This window comes from Astatotilapia calliptera, chromosome 4, assembly GCF_964374335.1.
Source record: "Astatotilapia calliptera chromosome 4, fAstCal68.1, whole genome shotgun sequence".
Classification (NCBI taxonomy): Eukaryota; Metazoa; Chordata; class Actinopteri; order Cichliformes; family Cichlidae; genus Astatotilapia; species Astatotilapia calliptera.
In genome coordinates, this window is record NC_137425.1 from 7,040,962 (window position 1) to 7,058,821 (window position 17,860).

The 17,860-nt window shown below is 43.1% G+C and overlaps 1 protein-coding gene across 2 annotated transcripts in view; it reads right to left on the reverse strand.

The window, feature by feature from the left end:
- arhgap23a (Rho GTPase activating protein 23a) overlaps positions 1-17,860 on the reverse strand; it is a 65,353-nt gene that overhangs the window by 43,082 nt on the left and 4,411 nt on the right. The window contains exon 1 of one of the 2 annotated variants that reach the window (XM_026164284.2): positions 8,170-8,526. The exons of the other annotated variant lie outside the window; for it this stretch is intronic. Coding sequence (XP_026020069.2) covers positions 8,170-8,223 — 54 coding nt within the window. The 5' untranslated portion in view covers positions 8,224-8,526. Of the gene's footprint in view, positions 1-8,169; positions 8,527-17,860 lie in introns of those variants that run through there. 2 annotated transcript variants of the gene reach the window in all.

Consider the following 17,860-nt stretch of genomic DNA (forward strand, 5'->3'; position numbering starts at 1 on the left):
GAAGCCGGAAGAGATACGAGTGAGAATAATGAAGCTCAATGTGTGCAGAGTTAGAGTTGAGTTTGAGTACATCTGAATTCATGCAAACCTTCAGCCAACAGAACACAACTGCTGTGTATTTGCCTGAGCAAGTAAGGCTTCACATCAGCCTAGAGACTGATCAGCGACCCCCTTTTAACCCCAGGTTGCTAGGGAAAAATGTCTATTTCCTGCTCAGCTGGTGAGTGGTTGTTGGCTGATGCTATGTGAAATAGGTCACAAAGAGATATACAGTCTGGAAAACCTCCTTGCCATTGCTTTGGTTGCAAAAAGACTGCCAAAGTTACCTGTCGTTTGCATGGAAAATGCCAATTTATCTGCAAACATTCTTTCACCAGTTGTTAATACAAATTTTTCCCTAGCGGCGGCAGTTATCAGGGAGTCGCAGAGGTGACCATATCCCAGCAAACTAAATGTTGTGCTCTACTCTTCTTATGCTCATGCTTTCTCAAAAATTTAGTCCATATCTGGTAATCATTTTTGATTTCACCTTTAGTTTGGCGCCTTTGATTTTAAGCTTTTAAGCTTTTGTGTCTCACATTCCTGAGCCACATTCCTTAGCTTGATTTCACTTTCAAATCAAATCCATATATCTGGATTAAATATGGGTTTCTTTGCTCTAAATTTAAAAGAAAGAAAAATAAGGGACCCAAATTTTTTAAGTTTGCAAACTCCATAGTGTAGTAGTTTACACTTCCACCAGACAAGGATACACAAACCCCTCAATGTTAAATTAGGACGGGCATCTGGGATAAAAACTTTCCCAAATCAAACAAGAAGGTACAAACTGTAGTGACCTCCTTGTAAATAAGGGTCTGTAACAGCTGGTCACCCATCAGAATCAGCTGATTCTTTCTTTACAATACTTTTAGCATATCTAATGATATTTAAGAGAATATGAATATTTTGGGAGGTGTAGGTTGAAATTTGCTGCTTTTCGATTAGCCTTAGTTGTCCCAGCTTTCTTTGACAGATTGGCAGCCTGTCTAGGATGTACCCCACCTCTTACCTATAGCAGCTGGGATAGGCTCCAGGCTCCCCACAACCCAAAACCATCACCCTGAAGTGGATAAGTGGAAAAAAGGATGGATGGATGTCAAAATTTGAAGCTAAAACTTGGATATTTTTTTTTTAGCAAGGATGTTTTTTTCTCTTCTGACTGTAGTTTCTTGTTAAGTGTTGAAACCCGAATACAAGCAGCATCAAGCTACTGATTTAAAGCTGCACAATAACAAAGTGAGACAACATCTCAGAGTAATGTTACACACAAAACCAGCAAACCAAATAAATCGTATGACTAGGATTATCCAATGAGAGAATCTAAGCGAATATGTAAACAGAGACGATGTTGTGCTCAACCACCAGGCATCAGGAAAACCACAGCGCTTTATCTTTTCCCAGCATCCTTAGCTCATTAGCCTCCTGATAATCTCTGTCCCATGATTTCACCAGACTGTCAAAACAGCCTTCCCGTCTGAGACCGCTTACAAATAGCACGAAACACACCGTTGCTGTTGTTGTTGCGCGTGCATGCACACTGCAGCACTGCGGCCTGGGATGTTTGGGAAACAGAGATAGAGGTTAGTGAGTCAGCGCTCAACCTCCAATGAAAAAAAACAGCGATCTACCGTGTGTGTGACCTGCAATTCACAGTTCATCAACTCACAACTGCAGCTTTGATGGACGGTACCTGGCCGGCTGTCATTTACAGTATAAACAACAGAGCAGCATTTCTGAGAAGTTAAATACAGTGAGCAAACATCATCTCATTAATAAGCAAACACAACTCTTCTTCTTTTTCTTCTTTGGATGCTTTAACATTTCGCATCACACCGAAAAAGAAAGTTACGTTAGCGCTCTTGAGCCATCACGTGTAATTGGAGATTCATATCATGAAGACACACTGAAACAAAAATAAACACAATTTCTGATGTTTTCTAATCAGCCTGGTTGGTTGAAACTAAAAGGATTTTAATGGGCTCGTTATGCATCCACTTATGCAATCAGTGCAAATGGTGCATATTATATGATGAGAGGGAGAAGTTGGGTGGTTATATGGAAGTTATGGAGGAACAACCTCTTTTTCTTTCCTATTTCTTTACCTTTCAGTGCTTCCCCTCACATGACTCATCAGGATTCTCCCGATTTTGTTATCTTCCCTTTTTCTTTACCCTTCCTCCACCCTAGTCTCTCTCACATTCCAGTGCAATCCCCGCTGTTTGCAAAAAGAAAAAAAAAAAAAAAAAAGTGCACAGCTGATGAGAGCAAGATGCATCGCTCCATATAGTGTTCTGCAAACACACACTCGCTCTTAAGACAGCTCTCTCTTTGCAAAAACAGAACATGTGCAAGAAAAGTAGAACTGTGCACAGTCGACACCGAGACGAAACAACATGCAGGATCAGATGATGTGAATGTAAATCAGTCACACAGGAGCCCTTGGTTAACCCTTGTGCCCCCCTGCTGCACACAGTGACAGGCGTTCCCGCCTGCCTCTTTAGCCTCTTTACTGGGGGCCAAGTGTGTGACGAGTGGGGCCCCTAACCTCTGAACCTTGACCCTGAGTCAAACCTCACCCTGAGCTGCTGCCTTCAGACTGATCCTGCAAGCAGATACAGACAGAGTCAAGTCTGCATTTCCAAACAAGACCTGGCGTGCTCTTCATTCTTCAATATGTCAACAATAAACCCCTCATGCAATGTAATGTGCTGTACAACAGCCTCATATTTTCCTTTGCAGAAACAACACTTCGAGACACACACCAACACAGCGTCTTTGTAGGCACAAATACAAAGAGGTACTGACGCATGCCAGACCATCGACAGGCTGAATCTAATTAGCTCTCATCTGTTTCTGAGAGAGAGGCTTTGTTTTACACCAAACCTCCCACCGCCTGCCAGTCAGACGCCACAGGAAAATCTCCCAGTTGAGGCACAACACAGGCCGAGCGTGCCCTGCAAGAGAAGGGCTAGGTAGGTATGAGATCCGTCACTTTTCACCCAGCAGAGCGTCTCACCAGTGTGTAAATAATTAGAAATTCTCTTAATTCTTTGGCCAGTTTCAGAGAACAGCAATGCCTCCCAGGAAGCACAAATATCAAGTTATTTGATTATGATGGTTTATATACAAACTTGAGTTCCACTTCCATTAAACTTAACCAAGTAGTTTTGGGCGTCTAAACCTACCCGCTGAGTGAAACTGAACATAAATAGCGAGTGAAAGCCCAATAACAAAGCACAAAACACAAACAGGAAGTGATCTGCAGACTTATGACTTGTGCTATCCTGTAGTTCTTTAAAAATGAACTCTTATCCCTCACTGTCCAGTGCTGCTGAGGCTCTGCAGCAAGAGATCTTGTGGATCTCTACAACTCCCATAGCACCGGGACAGAACGGCAGTATCTGCATCCTGGGATGAGAACATGTTGCACATGTGCACAGAGCATCATGCACACCCTATAAAAGTCCTCACCTTTCATCCACTGCATAATAAACAGATACAAATGTAAAATTTTTAAAAACAAAACTAAACCAATTACTGATGCTTAACCGTGGCAGAGAGAAATGCAGACTGGCTGACTACCTACAGGAAGATCAATAAGGAGCCATTAGTAGCAGAAACACGCCTGCTTTGCAGAGCTACAACAGCTGCTCCCCTTGTACCACAGCAAACAAGGTCAATGATGACTGATGTCCTTCGCCTACCTTTATACCGGCTGGCCCATGTTTGTACAACATCAAGGACTTCCTCATGCACACATGGGGGAGAAGGCCAAATTAAAACTCTCCCAGAGCTAGTTTTCAGACTGGCCTCAATGCCAAAAAGCATCTGTGCGTGTCTGTTGTGTGTACGTTTCATGCACCTGCGCACAGATTATGAGTTTTAGGTGTAACTCTGACCCTTTAAGTAGGATGTAAACAAGCAGGAGTGGCTAATTTTGCGAACACCTGTGTGCTTGACTGTGTCTGAGTGTCATTAACATGTGTCAACACACACACACAGACTCACAGGGTTAATAACTGTGGATGTGAGGTGTGAGAGCAGCGGTGCAGCTGTTGTCTCTGGGTTAGAGGAATGCAGCAGGGGTGACGGCGGAGGGGAGGAGGTGTGAGGTACGAACTGACTGATGTAGGATGGTCCATTCAATTTAAGTGATTTTCTTTTTTTAATACAGCGCCAAATCTCAACAACACATCCTGCAAAAACACAGAGAAAACACAAACTTTACTTTACAGTGTGCTCTGTGTAGCTTCGCCGATATTTTGGGTACTGCTTGATTCTGTTTGATTCTGTGGACAATCCTGTCCCATAATGCAATGCACAATACAAGCAAAGGAATTACTTTCGTGGCTGGAATAACAAAAACAAAAGGTGCACAACAATCGTGGAACAGCTTTAATGAGAGATTAATGCATTTTGGGGCTTTTTTTGTACAGTTTCCTGACTTGGCTTATCTTTTGACTCCACTGTTAACAATTGAATCGCTATATTAAACAATTTAATTGCAATATATGGTGTAATAAAGAAATATTCACAGCTTATACGTCGTATTAGCCTATGAGTTGTAGTATTAGTACATTGCAGCTGATCCTAAACATTTTTGTTTTACCATCCTCAAAATGAAACAATGTAACCAAATGACTAAAAGTACAAATATCGATACGATAATGTCATCCTATCACTTCCTCAGTACGAATACTTCGGATCCAAATGTGGATATTAAAACTTGAAGGTCCTGTTAGCAGATTCACCTACAGATGTGACTCTGCTTCATGGTGGCGGTGACACTTACCACCTGTTTGACGGTAAAGTGAACCAACGTTTACTTTAACAGTACAGAGCAGTGAATGAAAGCAAAACGTTTTTTGGAAAATGCATATTTTGTAAAATAAAAAAAGAAGTCCAAGAAAGCCTAACCGTTTTGAAAATCTGTAAAATAGTCAGCACTGCAGCATCTGCTCTGCGATGTGCCTACTACGTGGTGAGGCCATCTGCTAATGATCACTGAAATGCTTTCCTCTGCAGCCTCTTACAGATGCTTTCAGTTAAGGTTGCCTTGACCAGGAGCTGATCCTGGACCTGCAGACTGTTCTGTGGTCTGAGGTCTGCAGCCTCTCTGAGGTGGTTGTCCTGTGATCCACTGCCTCTGCCAGAAGACGTTTTCTCTGAGGCAATGAGCAACTTCTGAGACTGGACCTCAGTGTGATAACTGTCTCCAGATCAGTAGAGAGAACTGAAGGATTTGCACATAATAACAGCTACAGGGTGATGCTGCGTTAGTCTGCAGTGTATCAGTGAACAAACACAGGCGTGCCGCAGGGACAAACGTGAGCTTTAACATCGACCAGCTCAAGGCAAGATTTTCATAAAAGTGCTCTCATGTTTCCCATCATCAACATATTCCAGCATCACGTGGCACAATGCAGCATTAGACATCAGGAGTGCCGCTCATCCTGCCCTCTTCCCCCTCCCTGCTCTCCGCTGCCGGTATCGATCTCACCCGCAAACGCTGCACTGCTACATTAGAGCAGAACTGCTAACAACATTAAACCAGTCCCACTGGACAACATCATAACTGCTCTCATCACACAGACACTTTCCACCCTTCCTCTTCTCTGTGCTCGAATGTTGGAGGAACACACAAAGCCTGATTCACTTTGCGCCTCATTTTGACAAATTAGACATTTTATTAGATTCTAGTGTCATCCTGCATCTCGCTAAGGAATAATGTTCAATTGTGCGCTTGCCAATACTCGGGCAAGAGAGGAGAACAATCCCGATCATTTCCATCTGTGCTGATGGATGTATGCGACTCATTTCCTGCACCATCGCATAAAAAAATAAATAAAAAAAACACTGCTAAAAAGAAGAGCAGGGTGTTGGCTGAAGCACAGGGTTTAGAACAGATCAGGGACTGAAATGAGACGAGCTGAACTCAGCACAGAAGCCTCTGCAACAAGAGACAGCTAAGGCAGTCTTTCTGAGGGATATCAAACCCTTTGAATTTTATGAGTTCCTGTTCATTTCAATTACAGTTTTATGTGGGAACACGCACGGCATCAAAGTGTTTCATGTTTTACTGTGATACTACATAACAGATAAAAGTGAATTCAGTGGGTCTGAAGGGGCTTTCGCAGCTCTGTTGCAGTGACATAAAACAGCAGAGGCTCAATCAATGTGCGACCACACAAGAGGAAGTGTTGCTCTTTGCTGGAGGTGATAAACTCTGCAAGAACAGAGAGGAGGGAAAAAATGTAGAGCCGAGCTATAAAAACAGACAAATTCCTAATTACAGCAAGACTGAGCGCGCCGCGGAGTGACTGCGGAGGTTGATTCCTTCAGAGCAATATTGCAACACACGGCAGAGATACTGGCAAAGGTAACCTCGTCACCCTGTCAAACACACACAAAGATGAATGAAATTTACCAAAGAACAAAAGCAAATATCTGCTATTTCAGGGAGATAAGGACCCTCAGAGGTTAAATCTGAGCAGACACACACAGCACCCGGCCAGTAAACCGAACGCAGCTGTGTAGATCAGGAATGCACAAGTTGTTTTTCTTATATTAATCTGTAGTCCGCATTGAGCCGGCTTTAAAAATGCATGCACACTTGGTGCCATGGGAGTTTGGTCTGGGAACACTGGGTTTAGGAAATAGTAAGACAGGTTTTTCGCTCTGAATTCATTCATAGAAATAAATAAATAATATTTAAAGACACTGTCATTTTTCAACATACAAGGTTAATGTCAGCTTTTCAACCCAAATAACATTTTTTTTCTAAACTAAACCAAGTAGTTTTTGGTGTCTGAATCTAACTGCTGAGTGGAAGTTAACATAAATAGCAACACAAAGTGCAAAACACAAACCAACCAAACAGAACATGAACTGCAGTCTTCTGACTTGTGCCACCTAATGTGGATCCTGTAGCTCTTTAAACGTGAACTCTTGTCTTTCAGTGTCCAGTACAGCTGAGGGGATCTGTACAACTCCAGCACCGGGGCAGAACAGCAGGGATGAGGTACTGCTGAGAGGGCTCGGAGCCTCGTGTACTTAGCAAGCTGTGTGACAACCTCCGCTGAGTGACAGCGGAGGTTGATGATTTCAGAGCAATATTGCAACACACAGCAGAGATACTGGCAAACATAACCTCGTCACCCTGTCAAACACAAAGATGAATGCAATTTACCAAAGAACAGGAAATATCTGCTAGTCCTGCATTTTCACCATGGAGCCATATCACACAAGAAGATAAGGACCCTCAGAGGTTAAATCTGAGCAGACACACACATGCAAGCAGACCTCTCCTCTCACATCATGACTTCACTATGAGTGCTTCAATGCACAGCTCCAGAGCCACACCAACAGACATCCAGAGCATTGCTCAGGAGAAAAAAACAACAACTTACCATTGCATGTATATCTCTGCAGGCTTAAAACAGCTGCTGTAAGTGAGTGATGGTGGCCGCGGTATCTTGTGATGCTTATTGAGACCAAGTCACACCTTTCCATCTTCTCATTTACTGTTACACCACCACTTCGTGTGTCAGCAGTCATCTCCCACCACTTTACAGCTTATTTGTAACAGATTAAAAGCAGCAGACCACCAGTTTTGATTAAAGGTAGCATCCCCTGATGGAGCTAAATCAATTAAGACTCCCCATGCAGCCAAATCCGCGTGATTAATATGTTTGATTTATGAAGAGAAGCTCGATACTAGTGGAGGAGTGACGCACCATCCCCATTTGGGACGTCCCGTCTGGACTGACAGCTCCTCCGCGTCCCGATGCAGTCCAGACGCGGACAAAAGACTGAACCCACCCGGGCGTAAAATGGGACGTTCGCTTTCGTAAAGCGGCTGATTAAATTCATTTCTTTGCGCACCACTTGCGTCCACAGCAGCGACGCAAAAGCTGCAGAAAAACTCTGATCAAACACTTAGTTTCTGTACAGTATGACTGTGAGTGTGTGTGTACACAGTGGCTATGTAAACTACAGTTAATCCTCTTAGGAAATCACGCTCTCTGACCGGCCCGAGCGCGCACCGCTCCACAGCGCAATATGTCCAAGTATCAATACCTCTAACGACAAGTAAGGAGCAGGACCACACTGTCAGCTCGGCGTACTTACGTGGTTCTCAGAGTAGGGAGGTATTCCAACAAGGCAAAAAGCAACTCCATTCATTGGACAGCAGAAACTGTTTGGCTGCAACAAGGAGAGGCAGATTTGTTGCCGCACAGGCAGACAGGGAGCTCTGAGGGTAACAATGCTCCAAACACAAACTTATATATTCGACACTTTTCCAGCTTCCTTCCTCCTAGAAGGAAAAAAAACAACTCCCAAGTCTTTTCCCGTTGTTTGGGGCAGTCCGGTGCGCTGCCCCTCCGCCTCCTCCTCCTTTTCTTCTCCTTCTTCTTCCGGCAGACCGCATCAGTTGTACATATCTAAGTCCCTGCGAACTCGCCCTGCCTGGAAACTGACTGTAGCGGCATCAAAATACAAAGAGGGGGTGCACAGGAAGCCAAGAGACTCCGCCTTCAAAGTAAAGCTGGAGAGAGGAATGTGTCCAAATTCCCAAATTCAAAGAAACAACTTCCAAAAGAAAAATATTTCTGGAAGCTGTAGATAAACATTAGTGCTGTAGTCATTTATCGTAAGATTTAACAGTCTATTTTTATTCGCTGGGGGGGGAGGCAATTTTGGACTTGCCATCAATAGAAATGCTCTAAACGTGGATGAGTTTGAGAGAAGGTATCTAGTCGATTTAAAGCCGTTTTTAAGCTTTTATGGTTGCTATCTGCACCGGAAGTGAGCTGTTTTAGAGTACTAAACTTCACACGGAGAGAGTCAAATTAAATGAGGGTGCGTTGGATAAATCTGTGCGCTCCGCCCTGCAGACGCGAAGCATGCGGGCTCCCTCTGGCTGTGCGCTGAACGAGAGGAGGGCTCCAAGCCAAAAGCACACCCAACACAGCTCTGATCGGAGTACCTTAGAAACTGAATTCGAGTACTGTGAAAATGCAAAAGCAGCGCGTATAAAAGTCACTGTGTCACAATAATTATCGGTGAAATTAAAAGTGAAACCTGACAAACTAGATCTAACCAGTGTTGTATTCTTATATGCAACACTTTTATGCTCCATCATTTTGATGTGGTGCTATTTTAAAAAGTTTTATGTCCTACTAAATATTCAATTCACTGTATAAAGATGGACTTAAATTTAAACGCACTCCTATAATCTGGAAAGTGACTGTAAATGTATAGTTATTACACATTGCTTTATATTTTGCTTTCGAGGAGCCAGACCTTCTTGTAACTTTTACAGTGGCCTTGAACAACAGTTCTCCAGGCTTTCAAGTTTTCCTTTTGGCTTTCCAGCTGCCATTTCAGTCACTTTCAGTCCACTCCTTGTAACTGAGGAATTTGTTGTTGTTTGTTAAACCACTTATCGCTGACCTATGAAGTATAAAAACAAAACATACAATATGAACGTCCTATTTCTTTGCTGAACCTATGAAATGTCAACAATAACACAGTCTGACACAGTCTGTCCCTTAAAATGTCTAAAACGTAAACTACAGTAGGCACTACAAGTATTTGTCTGACTCTACATTACGTCTTATTGATTAAATTGTACCAGGAGATGCCGGACTAGAGCAGCGCAGATACTGAAGGACCCGTCCATCCTGGCAACAAACTGTTCCAACTTCTGCAATCTGGTAGAAGGTTCCGCATCTTCCGGGCAAGGAAAGAGAGACTCAAGAGGAGCTTCTATCCCCAAGCCATCCGTGCCCTAAACACACACACCCGCCCTCTCACATCATCTATAATTGACTGAGTCAGGACTCTTCCAGACACTAAACCAAGGCACAATGTACATTTCAATTCCTTTAATTTTAAATATGTTTATATTGTCTATCCTGTAAAATAGTCAGATGTCTATTCATATCAATGTACAGAATTCACCTGCTTGCTGCTACTACTGCACATTCACCCAATGTATATACTACATATATATATATATATATATATATATATAATGTTCTTCCTCTACACCCCCCCCCCAAATTTTTTTGCACATGTCGAGGAGCGTGTCAGGCTACATTTCACTGTGTGTTATACTTGTATAACTATGCATGTGACAAATAAAGAACCTTGAACCTACTGTGAATGTTGTCATAAGGGAACCAAATCACCTCTGTAACCCAAGGTGATGTGTTCAAACCCACAAAATACTCACTTTATTCAACAGAGCTCAATTAAACAGCAAATATTCAGATTTAGATAAAGAAATGAGTGAGTCAGTTTCTGGCATTTTGCTTAAACAAATAGTTAGCTGCCTAATCATCATAGATCACACAGAAAAGCAACCTCCCAATGAGTATTTACTGTAAAATTAACCACAGGGTTGGGAAAACAATGCATTAGGTATAATTTCAGGAGTAGCAAGAATCTCGGGAATGTGGATATGACAGAAAAAAAGGCTAAAGAAAGCCTGAAAGGATAATTCATTGATAGCTGTTCTAATTCTTTTCCCACCCAGAGCAGTCTGTGTATTCTCGGAAAAGTGTTGAGATTTGTATTTTTGGATGCAGTTCATGTGACTCAATAGATGTAGTCAGAGGAAGTTTACTCATAAGTACAAAAGGAAGTGTAGTCTGCCGCCAGGAGGATACAGTGTAACTACATATGCTCCATGGCATCATATAAAGTGCAAATAAAAACTTCAGCACGAGCTATGGATAAAAAATAAATACAATTTTTTAAAAAGAAGATAAAATTGTTGAGATTGGGGTCTTTGGCTGCTGTGATGACTCAAAGCTAGGGGGGGGGGGCCGGACCCATGTGGCTGCTATTACTCTGAAGGGGTATGAGTATCAGGGAGCCACTTCAAAACCTCCTTGCCTGTGAGGAAACCAACTGGAATCATAGTGGGAAAAAGCCGCTTACGGGAGTCTTCCCACGCCAAGAGCCACAGCTGCCAATTCAGCTTTCATCTCTGCATGTCTGCTCAGTCTCCATTCATGGACTCCAACCTCTGCTTCAAGCCTGCCTGGAGACACACAATCCCTGCCAAAAGCTTACAGGGGACACTCTTCGAAAGCCAGAGCTATGACCTTCACTCATCCCTCATTTGACACAGACAATTACCATATGTGTCCTAAATCCACCCCCAGGTTACACATCTACAGCGGTCAGAGTAGTTTCAGTGAATATCAGATTGTCCGTAAATCCACCATGGCGGAGCAAGAGACTTAGCTGGAGTATCCCCGTCTTAAGGTGGGAGAGAAGGGCAGATGGTCTCCGAGAGTAAGAAGGGTAATGGTGCAGACGGTCTGGTTCACAAAGCTTGGTTTCTGGTGTGGGAAAAGGGGGGTTTCATGGAGTGTGAGGGATGTGCAGCTGGACACTTTATATCTTAACTCTGACCTGGGATCAGGATCTAACTCTGCAGCCTCTTTCTGCGGTCAGTATGTTTTTAATTCAAGCAATCGGAGGCATAAATCAGTCTTTGCCGTGACATTCTTCTGTGGGAAGAGCGATCCTATGTTGGAGACCCCTCCTGAGTTGGGGCTTGTCCACATCTTATCCCATATTGCATGCAGATCCACAGTCACGCAACACATTAATTTCCCTGTCAGGCAAGCAAAATGGGCTTTCTATTATTGATGGCTGGTGGTAGGCTGAGAGTAAAGAGGTGCAGCAAGGGAGGGAGGGGGAGAGAAAGATTTGTGTACTTGAGGGGCTGTGTGTTATATCTGAGCAGGTGGCTATAAAAGGTTGTTGTTGAAGGACAGGAAGGAGTAGTAAGTGCAGGCAGAAGAAAGCGTTTTTTTCTCCTGCACTTGACGGCTAACACATCCCTGAGTCGGGCTTACTCACTGACACACATCCTCAGGCGCTGGGTATGTCCCCCACGACTGACTGAGTAAGCCCCGATCTGTGACTGTGATGTGAGGCGACACCCCTCCCTCCCCAATCTCTTTCCCTCGAGGGTCAGCTGGGGATGAGCAGAGAGCATCCAGAGCCTCTCCTCAGCCGTTACATAATCGCGCACACAGCCCGACGCCTTGTGGGACCAACCCATAAACAACCATCATCCTATTTGCTCGCTCGACCGCTCCCCCACCCCTCGACTCCCGCCTCCCTCCGCTGGCCCGACGCTGCCTGGCTGAGGCTGTAAAGGCGGCAGGACGGATGGATGGAATGGTGGGTGGGCATTCCTCATACCATTCTAGGCCACCTCGCACAGCTTGTGCACTAGGATGCTACTATTCATTGTTATCACTCCATTTATTCCAAGCTAACCCCGCCCAGTCCTCACGCCCAAGGCTTCTATCTCCTAATTCTTTCATATCTCCTCTATTTCACTTCACTTCCCCTAAGTTACTGTGCCCAGCCTCTCAGTAAATGTCCGTAACGCCCTCTGCACACGCTTACTTCATGTCTGAGGAGTCTAGTTGCCAGAACTTCTCAACATCGTTCTCCTTAAGCTTCTACAGAGTCGCTCTATATCCGTCTCCTTGATACTGTTGCATTTAATGATGGTACTTGGAGGGTTTTCCTACTGCTAAGAGCCAAAAGGAAACATTGTGGAAATCCTGCCAAGGTACACTATCTCCCACTCGCTTTCAAATCTATTATAAAGAGTAACCATCTTTAAATCCTTGTTTCAAATGTAATAAAAGGCTGATTAACATGTTCTCGGTTTGATAGCGTGAAACATGACCTAAAAATTGACCTCCCATATGCTTGCGCTGTAGTAATTCTCTCAGCTGCTCATTGCTAAGCACATCTGAACATATGTGAGCGTGTGATTGCAACGTGGGTGTCAAAGATGAGAAAGAGACAGGTTGAAATATTTATGTATGTGTGAGTAAGATGTAGTTATGAAAGCAATTCTGCTGTATGTCTCACTCTGAGACATAAAAGCTCCCGTGGCACTCCTTTGAAGGGTGTTATGGGAAGTTTGAGAGGGAGAGCGATGACCCCATGGATTCCAACCAGAGCCATGACCCCCACCCCCCCGCCCCCACCCCCGCATGACAGAGGAGTCCTCTTTGTCTGGCCGGACAACTGGAAACAGCTGACCAGGCAGCTTAAACGGACAGAGAGGGACTGTAACTGTACCGCATACCGCTACATAAATAAAAGTAGTTAAACACCGAGCCTGAATTGCAGCCTTTGCCGCAGCTTTTGTAATCGCTTGATGCTGTGCCAAGCGACTGAACCCCATTCAGAAGATGCTTTCTATTCACGCTACACTGATTTCTAAGAGCTTCATTTACAAAATGATGCAGACCTTTCATTTGTGCTTTTGGATTTTGTAGCCATTTTCCAGCAATTGGTTTCCATTTATTTCTGCATGCTTAAAGAGATTGACACCGATGAATGTGACGTCATTTGTAAGTGGTAACGGGGTTTACAGGAAGGTTAACAGGGAAAGTGTTAGTAATGTTTTTATTAATATGGATAAGCATATATAGACTAAGATTGTGCAATGGTCATATTTCAGTTCCCAAAAGTTGCAAGCTATTCCCTTTTCTCTGCTCATTTCCTGTCATTCTGCACTGTGCTTGTCGAAAAATAATAAACAGCCATTTTCCCAAATGAACTTCAACTCTGGGAGAAACATTGTTGCCCTTCCTCACATCAGAAGATAGTCTGCTTCACACTTGTTCTCACTATTAACCTGCTCAATTTGAATTCACTATTAGACGGACCAAGTAGGTAACATCACAGGTATTTTGGGAACTAGGTGCTAGGGATGGAGCGTAGTCACGACTGTTGAATTACCAGTTCGTTTGATGCCCCTCTGTCAGGTAATGCCCAGAAAGCTTTAGGTTTACACCAAGAGCAGAGGGAACAACAGCTTGGCACACTGAAAGCTCATTGTTTTGTTTTGTTTTTTGTAGCTATGGTCAGTAATGAACCTCCTTGATATTATAACATAGCATATACTCTTTTCCTTGTTTCTCTATTGACCTGTAGGCCTCCCTCACCCATCTCTACATTTCACTGTAATCCCCACTCGCTCTTGCAGCTGCCTCGCTCATTCCTCTATAAACAACTAAAGGCCTGTGGGCACCCAATCTGCAAAGGTAGAGACAGGTTAGGCTCAGAGCTTTTGTTGCTGGAGCAGACATTGAGCTGGGTGTAGGATGGAGAGAGTGACTCATTGCAGACACACACACACATGCAAGCCACACACTACTGCTAGCCTGGGGTTTACACTGGACATGCTGATACGCCATATCCTATAGTGCACGATCCAGTTTCCACTGCAAAAAGAACCCTTTGTATCAAAGATAGAGGTTTATGGGTTTTTATGCATATAAGCCTTTTGTAAAGAGAGTTTAAGTCCCATCTTCCTGTACAAGCTTATACATTATCTCATCTCCACTCATGAACTGCTGGGCCTCAACTTCTTGGAGTTTTCTTTTTGATACAGAAGCAGGCCTTAACATGGAGACAGCTGATAAGAACAGCCATGCGGGAGTGTTTGAGATAAAGGAACAAAGAGAAGGAAATGCCCAGAGTCTAACAAGAAGACTAATCGATGTTCAGGTGTTAGTGTCAGTACACATGAGTGGAGAATTAGCATCCTGAGATCGCCAGTGTGTCTCCCCATCAATTTATTCCTCAAAGTTCCAGACAAATACAAAAAACAACAAGGGCTGAAATAGCTTCCAGGGGTTTCCACTATTTCTATAAATGGCCACTGTTACTATAAATGCTTGGCACACATTCTTCAAAAGGACAACCTCTTCTTTTCCCTTAAATCTCTTCTGAGAGACAGAGAAATAAAATAAACAGACACTCATGGTTCCAGTAGCAGAGCACGGAGTTTCCTTCCTGCTGGCTGAATGTGTCTGCTGCCTCTTTACCTTTCACAGATCTTTTTCCTCTCTCTCATATCACTTCCTGTGGCATGAGGGAAAACAATGGCAATGAGCTCGGACGATGAGATATGTTTTCCAGTCACATTCGGGAATCAGTGAGTGCAATATCATTCAACATGTTTGCATCAGATTTCTCTGCTGGTTACCGATGAATCAGTAGGATCCAGAAATAACTCGTATATTAATAGAATGACATAAGCTCCAGATCCAGAGGCAAATGTTTGTTCCTTATTTTCATACCTTTAAAAAAAGTCCTGTAACTTAACGTCACATGGTCACATCCTTAGACTTTAGTATTTTGGGCATCTTAGGACGACTATTTCCTTCTCCTAAAACATTTAGGGGATTAAAGTGTGTTTTGTCTTTGGATCTGAGTCTTTGAAGTTAATCCTCTGCCTTCACAGAAGCACTTATTACAAAAAGATGGAGCAAGTTTTACCATAAATAACTCAGTTCAGAATAATCAAGCACCCCCAAGGTCTTCATAACTTATAATCTACAACATAAACATCATCAGACTTTCTGAAGCAGCAAGAAAAATCGTCTCAAGGACCTTACGGCCATGACAGATCTGCTTTGTGGTGCACATAAAGCCACACCTCTTGCAGTATATACAGTAAACTGAATAATCCCGTACGCTTGAAGGGATCATACCCTAATCCCAGCATTTCTCTGGCCTTAAAACTCAGAGATAAGTTTGTCTAGACATGGCCTTAAAGGAGGGTGTTCTCATTTCGGAGGAGACGTGAGACCGCACAAGAGAAACGTTTTGACAGATTTCTAACCTTCAGAGAGGTCACCACTTTTTTAATATAAACATCTATAAGTGCTTAAAACAGTTGGATCACATGTGTTAAATGCTTTTGTCACGTTTCTGAACTAAAGTCATAGACTGAGATAAAAGGAGTGGATTTGCTCACTTGTAAAATCTTTGAATTCAAAAGGAAAGTCAGCGCTGTTTTCCAAAACACAGATCACTAATAAAGATGTTGATCTACAAGTATTAACCATAAATCTGAGAATGAGGGCAGTGCTTTTTATAACAAACTGAGATGTGACGCTTTTTTCCTGCAGTGTTTAATGGCCAAGACAGAGAGGATTATATACTTTGCTCGTGGAATTAATGTAAATGTGCACCATCATCATTGTTAATAACAAAATAAGCAAACATCGTCTTATTCTAGGTTGGATTCTGTAAAAGGATAACCATCTGTTCCGTTGCTGCTCACCACAGAGATTTCCCTAAATAGATAATCCTCGCTCCCAACCCTGAAAGATAGAAACTGAGCCACAGTGGCATCTGGATGCCACAAGGGGGCTCCATACCTACAAGAGATGGTGAGATACAGTATGAGGGTGGAGAATAAAAACAAAATTAGGTCCTTGCATGTATCTCAGATGAGTTTTTCATTTTATTCCCATCTATGGGGTTTCATGTGATTTAAAGTGATGACAAGGATTTTAATGAGCCCTAAAAATGGAAAGAAATATGTGGCCATGTGAGAAACGGGGAAGGGAACAGTTTATTCTGGACATGAGAGCCACAAAATCTGAGTCTGAACTCATGATGTGATAGAGTCGGGTCATTGCGGTGAATGAAGGAAAAGTTGGACAGTACAAAGGAGAATAGGCCAAGAGGTCAGCGGGTCATGAAGCTCAGGTCATTACTGATATGCTGCCGTGGCGCCCAGTAACTTTAGAGCATCCATTTAGCTTGTTAGATGATCAAAGTAATGAAACAGCAGCTGTTCATTACAGACTGACATACTCGTGCAGCACCTCAACCACTGAAGTCAGCTGCTCTGAGACTCAAGGATGACAGAGCAGGAGTGGGAATAGATAGGGAGTCGAAAACATGTCAAACTGATAACTGAGCACGCCAAACAGGCCCATTAGGTTAAATTGGACTCAAATGGCTTCCTAATTGGACGGTCTCCCAATGCAACCGATAAACCTCATTCCTCTGTTTTGGCTGGTTTATCCCTGCTCAGCTGCTCTCGTCCCGTGTCATCATCCTGCCGTTCCCTGGCTGGACTGATGCAAAGTGCTGCTGACAGGAAGGGCTTTAGCCACACTGGCTAACCTTTGACCCCTGCGGGAGAACGCCCCCCCCCCCCCCCCCTCCGCTTCTGCCATCTGCATTCATTGCTTGCCACTTAAGTGCATTGAGGTTGAGGTCCTAAGCTGAGCGGGAGATGTTTACTTGCTGGAGATGGGTGTCCTACTTTCTTTCACGGGACAATCTGTGCATTGTTTGCCTGCTGGCCTCGAACAGTTGGTTATCTCCAGCCTTAAAAATTCAACTGAATTAAGAACATGAGCCCTGTGCTAAGATACTCCACATGCACAAACAGCTCTTTATACCTGACATGAACATGATATTTACAATATGTTTAAATGCATTTCTGCATTTTAAATGTCTTAAAAATGAGTTGAAAGGATTTCTGTGGAAAAATAGAGCCTAGAGAATAGATACAAATCTAAAATTTTCTCTTTGAAAAATCAACGAGCCGCTTCTTCTAGACTCCCTCAGAACAAGTTAATTTCTTTTGTATATTTAATCAAATTGTGCGAAATGTTACCTTCATGTTATGATAAAATTACTGAGCTACATCTCTCAGTATAGACACAGAGGTGGGTCAAAAGCTCACACTTCTTCCAAGATGTTGGATGCCTAAAGGAAAAAGGCTAACAGTATGCTATTATGCACACATTTCATCATATTCAGGCTCAAAGGAAAGTTATAGAAAAAATCATGCTGGAAAAAAATCCAAATTTAAGCTTCGGATGGTGACGCTTAATGTTGATTTAAAATGGGTTTGATGGCCGGCTTCTGTACATAAAAATTTACAAGAGATTGAAAATGCTGGAAATGATAAAACACCTTCTGTTTGTCTCTTCTGACTTCAGTCTATAGA